This window comes from Salpingoeca rosetta, assembly GCF_000188695.1.
Source record: "Salpingoeca rosetta unplaced genomic scaffold supercont1.38, whole genome shotgun sequence".
Taxonomy (NCBI): Eukaryota; class Choanoflagellata; order Craspedida; family Salpingoecidae; genus Salpingoeca; species Salpingoeca rosetta.
In genome coordinates this window covers 575,530-581,062 of record NW_004754896.1, presented here as the reverse complement: position 1 = coordinate 581,062, position 5,533 = coordinate 575,530, and the positions used below count along the sequence as shown (strand labels likewise).

At 54.3% G+C, this 5,533-nt stretch overlaps 2 protein-coding genes across 2 annotated transcripts in view; one reads left to right on the top strand and one right to left on the bottom strand.

Annotated features, from left to right (window-relative positions):
- Positions 1-276: 276 nt before the first annotated feature.
- PTSG_10625 (uncharacterized protein) lies at positions 277-5,269 on the bottom strand. The gene is made up of 13 exons (XM_004988103.1): positions 5,093-5,269; positions 4,832-4,934; positions 4,562-4,659; positions 4,061-4,239; positions 3,741-3,839; positions 3,411-3,531; positions 2,918-3,132; positions 2,558-2,612; positions 2,189-2,342; positions 1,813-1,937; positions 1,362-1,482; positions 1,007-1,109; positions 277-796 (listed from the first exon to the last, which is right to left on the bottom strand). The coding sequence occupies exons 1-13, from the start codon at positions 5,166-5,168 to the stop codon at positions 602-604; spliced, it is 1,644 nt and encodes a 547-aa protein (XP_004988160.1). The 5' UTR covers positions 5,169-5,269; the 3' UTR covers positions 277-601.
- A 188-nt stretch (positions 5,270-5,457) lies between these two features.
- Positions 5,458-5,533, top strand: part of PTSG_10624 (uncharacterized protein) — a gene marked incomplete at its 5' end in the record, with an annotated part of 7,857 nt that continues 7,781 nt past the window's right edge. Inside the window, one exon of the mRNA XM_004988102.1 lies at positions 5,458-5,504. Coding sequence (XP_004988159.1) covers positions 5,458-5,504 — 47 coding nt within the window. The remainder of the gene's footprint in view (positions 5,505-5,533) is intronic.

The following is a 5,533-nucleotide window of genomic DNA, read 5'->3' as shown; positions in this document are numbered from 1 at the left end:
CCACACACAAACCCCCACGTGCGTCCCCTCTTGTCTAAACTGTGCTGTTGTCCACAAAACCGATCACGGCTGACTGCATACATATGACCCCACTCACTCGGGTGTGTTGTAGTTGCTGTTGCTGTTACGGCCCGGTGGCCGCACTATCCCCCCACGCACACACACACACACACACAAACGCACACACACACACACACACACACACACACACACACACACACACACACACACACACACACACACACACACACACACACATGCACGCTGTTATTCATTCCACCGCTTCGTTGGTTTGATTTGCTGTGGCGTAGCGTAATGTAACACAAAGCAGAGGGTAAACGAGAAAAGTCAGGCACAGCAACAACCACAGTGCACACGCATGCATGCACTCACATGACGACAACTGTGAATTTGCAGTGACCAAAGCAACGTGCACTAAAGCTCACATCAGCCTGATGGCGGGTGATGGCTGTGACACGGCAACCGCCACCCTTTGCGAAACGAAACAACAACAAGAAAACAGGCACAAGTGGCATGCACGAAAGAAGAAAAACAACGCGCAATCGTGTGAGCGAGGCTAGTAGCATGCTGGCACGTGCATCTACAGGCCACCGCCATCACCATGGCAGGGTCCGTTGCAGGCGTTGTAGATGACACCCTGCGTGAGGAAGCGGTGCGTCTGCTCCTGTGCCGTCATCGTTCGGCGTGGCTTCTCGTGGGCATCCGTGCTCTTGGCAGCGGGGATGTTGACGGGCGGGACTGGGGGTGCACCAAAGTCCCAGCCCTGGACCAGGTTCTGTCACAGTTGACCGCACGTGGTTGGATGGAATGGTTGGATGGAATGGTTGGATGAGTGGATGGAATGGATGGGTGGTGGGAAGAGTAAGGTGTAGGTCGCATGGAAGGTGCATGAAGGAACGACATGCTTGCAAGAGAACACACACACACACACACACACACATACACACACACACACACACACACACATACATACACACAAACACACCTGGCCAGGAGTGGACAGCGTGGTGTCGTCTGAGATGAAGTCAAACCCATACAGCGTCTCGTTCGCCTCTCGAACGTTGGACTTGTACATGTGTGCGCCCACACTGACCAATGATTCATTGCATGGGATAGATGCAGTCAGTGGTTAGCCAGACGTGCAAGACATAACATCACATCAGTTGAGTGATAAGTGACTGTGTGGTGGTGATGGTGGTGGTTGTAAGGGTCGTCATTGTCGTGATTGCCGCTTGCTCTTTGTCAGTGCGAAATGCATCCCAATCGAACAACACAGGCTTCCTTCACCACCACCACCACCACCACCACCACCACCACCGCGTGTACCCCCGCCCCCTCACCTGCGTCCGATCGTGAGCATGCCAAGCCAGGTCACCTGCGCATCACCAAGACCATAGTGCCCAATGACGGTGTGCGCCGGCGTGTTGGGGAGGGGATCGCGGGTGATGTGATGCAAATACCCTGATGATATGGGGAGGGTGAGGGTTGCGTGGACATGGTTGTGTGTGTGTGTGTGTGTGTGCGTGTGAGTGAGTGCACGTGTGCGTGTGTGTGTGAGTGAGTGCACGTGTGCGTGTGTGTGTGTGTGAAATTGTAGAAAGAAGGATAGGGCACATCAGCCGGCACGAAAACGGGCCATGCACACACACACACACACACACACACACACACACACACACACACACACACACACACACACACACACACACACACACACACATACACACACACACACACACACACACACACACACACACATGCACACACACACACGCACACACACACACGCACCTTGGTGGGAGCGGTCTGGGACTGCCGGGAAATTTGAAAGGTCTTCAGCGATGATGGAGGCGACCGGCACCTCGTCCTCATAGCACATTCCGAGCCAGTTGGTGGCGGCTAGCACGTACCCGTACCTGGCATGCAGTGTGCGACGCGATGGGGTACATAGTAGTGATCATGGTGGTGGTGGTGGTGGTGATGGTGATCATGGTGATCGCACGCGCGTGGGAGACAGCTCCAACTATCCAAAACACGCAAGACTGAGGGTGATTGATGATTTGATGACACACAGGCAACGATGTGCTGTTTGCAAACGTCTGGCATGTGTCAACAACCTGTTAACTTCAAAGCAACACATCACCACCGCGCACCACTGCCCTGTTACCTGTTTGCCTCGTCATCAAGGTAGCCTGTTTCGAGTTCAGACATGGACCCAAACAAACCGTGCCCGTACTGCATAATGGCACCGCGTGTTCCGTTGTTGGCCAGCGATTCCGGGACGATCACGAGGAACTGCACAGCGCCCTCTCCGTTGTACACTGGCGAGACGTGACGGCACGTGTGTGTGTGTGTATGTGTGTGTGTATGAGTATGAGTGCGTGTGTGTGTGTGTGTGCATGTGTGCATGTGCGTATGTGTACGTGTGTGTGTGTGTGTGTGTTTGCGTACGTGTACTTGCGTGTTCCTGCGACAAAAAACACCGACAGGAAGCCACAACAGCGCATGGCGTGCTAACAGTACGCCGCCATCGCACCTGGCGTGTTGGGATCGCCGTCCTTGACCGCCATGCGAACACTCATGCCGGGCGCCTGACGACGACAACGATGATGATGATGATGATGATGATGATGATGGACAGTGGCGATAGTGGCGATGATGGTGGTGGTGGTGGTGGTGGTTGTGGTGGTTGTGGTGAGGGTGTGTACAGCACTTCAGAAGGGTTGCAACGGTGATCATAACGAGGTACGCACAAATACAGACACACACACTCACACTCACACGCACATGCACACATGTCAACACACATGCGCACATGCACACATGCCAACACACACACACACACACACACACACACACACACACACACACACACACACACACAGATACAACGCACCTCCTGGTTGAGGTACCATGGAACCTTCATGACGCCTCGCAGCTGGCGCGCAACGCCTGCACGGGGTTTTTCCTCCACGTGTTCAATGCTAAACGAAATGCCATCCTGCGTGCGTTTGAATGCGTCGTCACGGATCGTGACGAGGCGGTTGGTGATGGTGTGCGTGGACATCACCGTAAACTCCCACGCCAGCACAAGCGACGACCGGCGGAAGCCTGTCGTGTACATAGCGGAAACGGGGGGGGGGGATGGTGATGCATGTGTTGCGAGAAAGGGTTCAGAGAGGTTAAGAAATGCAAGTACAGTTTTGTGCATTGGGTGCGAAGGTGAAGAGGCACATGGGCTTGATAGCTGGGCTAGTGCGAAGACACACGGTTGGGAAGAAGGAGCACCATGTACAGCCTCACTCGTGCGATGGGGGCCCATGCAATCTCACGCAATCAGCCTCACATCACCACCGCCACGACCACCACAGCTGTGTGAAACGACGCACCCTGCTGCGCGAGTGCGGGGAAGATGGCGCTGTTGTATCGTTGACGGCGGGTGTTGACGGAGGGGATGAGCGACGATGAACCATCACGCAGCGACGCGAACGCCGGACTCGCCGCAATGCGCTGATGGAGATGGTGGCGGCGGTGATGGTGGTGAGAGTGGTGTCAAGGAGAGGTTGAAATGAAGCTGTAAAACGTGTTACCACACTCCAGCTCATGAGGGCGCACACACACACACGCACACGCACACGCACACGCACGCACACACACACACACACACACACACACACACACACACACACACACACGCACAACACGCAACACCAGCGTACATCGCCGCGAGTGGTGTTGAGGTTCCTGAATCCGACAACATAAGTTGCGCTGTTGTTGAGGCGTTCCGCTGGCCAGAGAATGAGGGCGCGGTCATATCCCTTGATGCCATCAAATGAAGGGGGAAGCGGAACAGGAGTGATGTGGAGAGGAATGAGTATGTGTCAAGTGATGTGCACAAGGAATCTGTTCATTTCACGTCGTGTGCACTCGACGAAATATGCACACACATGCATGACGATGCACACACATGGTCACACACACACACATACACACACGCACACACGTACACGCATGCACACACACACACACACATACACACCTGTGGGCGCTGCTGGTCGGAGGAGTGATCGAGCTCGCACCAGTGAGGGATTCGCTGGCCGTTATCGGCGTTGATGAGGACGGTCGGCGAGTCACTGCTCATAGAGCGCTCCACGTTCCACCACCGCGGCAACGATGACATGTCGAGGTCAGGGAACTGTGCCATGATCATCGGAATAGCTGGAGACAAGGCACAGAGGCACGGGTGTCGGTGTAGTGCAGCGCAGTACAGGTGTGGACCGGGCGAGCGAAGATGAGTGTGACAAAGCAGGCAGAGAAAACAATCAGCGTTGGGCATGTTGCATCCACCCGTGCACACACGTACACGCAAGTGGACACAAGTACACACAAGTACATACAAGAAGACTCATGCACATCCACATACATGCATACATACACACACACACACACACAAATGCACACACACACACAAATGCACAAACACACACACACACACACACACACACACACACACAAAAATGCACAAACACACGATACGCACGCGAAAAGCCGTCGAGGTCAGTCCAGCCACCAATCTGGGGGTCGATGCTCTGGTTGAGGTGGGTCATGGGGATGGCCCTTGTCGTGATGTTGAGTTTGCTGCACACAGTCAATGGGGAAGGCAAAGTCAAGTGGGTGTGAGGAGTAGGTGCCTGTGAATGAAAGCGCGTGCGTGGAGGGAGACATGTGTGCACTCTTGTATGCGTTTGCAGTCGTGCCACTGCACTTGGCATGCAAGATCGCATTGCACGTGGTGAGCAGCGATGTGTACCCAGTGGCGGAGTCGCGGAAGAAGTTGTTGGGGAATGGGAACGCGCACACGCCCGGGACCAACGGATCGCACTCCCAATCGTCACTGGACGAGGCGTCCTTGCCTGTCACACACACAAGCACACAGTTGTGCCAATGAAAGTCAGCGGAAGCAGACAAGCACAAAACAAACAACCACAAGCAATGCAGTGATGTGACGTAGCAATCAAAACAAAACAAAAAACAAATAGCAACAACCACCACTGGTGCAGCTCGTACTTACGCAGTGGGTGCGCGTGCACAGCCAGGGCGAGCGCAGCGACCACCAGCAGCACCAGCACCAGCATCTTGCCTCCCATCACAGCCAAAGCAAAACACAAACAACAAACAACACAAACAACAAACAGCGCTCCTCCAGACTACAGTTTATGGTGTCGTCACCATCATTTTCAGCTGCCACAACGCTTTTCTTGGATCAGTTGGTCGAGGAGATACAACCTGCATTGCTGTGAGAGGCGTGTGTGTGTGTGTGTGTGTGTGTGTGTGCATCGAAAGCAAACGCACACAAGCACAGAGGCAGAGGCAACACAGTTCGATAAGAGGAGGTTAAGTGGTGGCATTGAAACCGCGTGTTCAAGATAGGCAACCATGGCGGAGGCAAAGGAGCTGCAAATGCTCATTCGTTGGGTCAGTTGGTGTGTGTGTGTGTGTGTGTTTTCGTCGT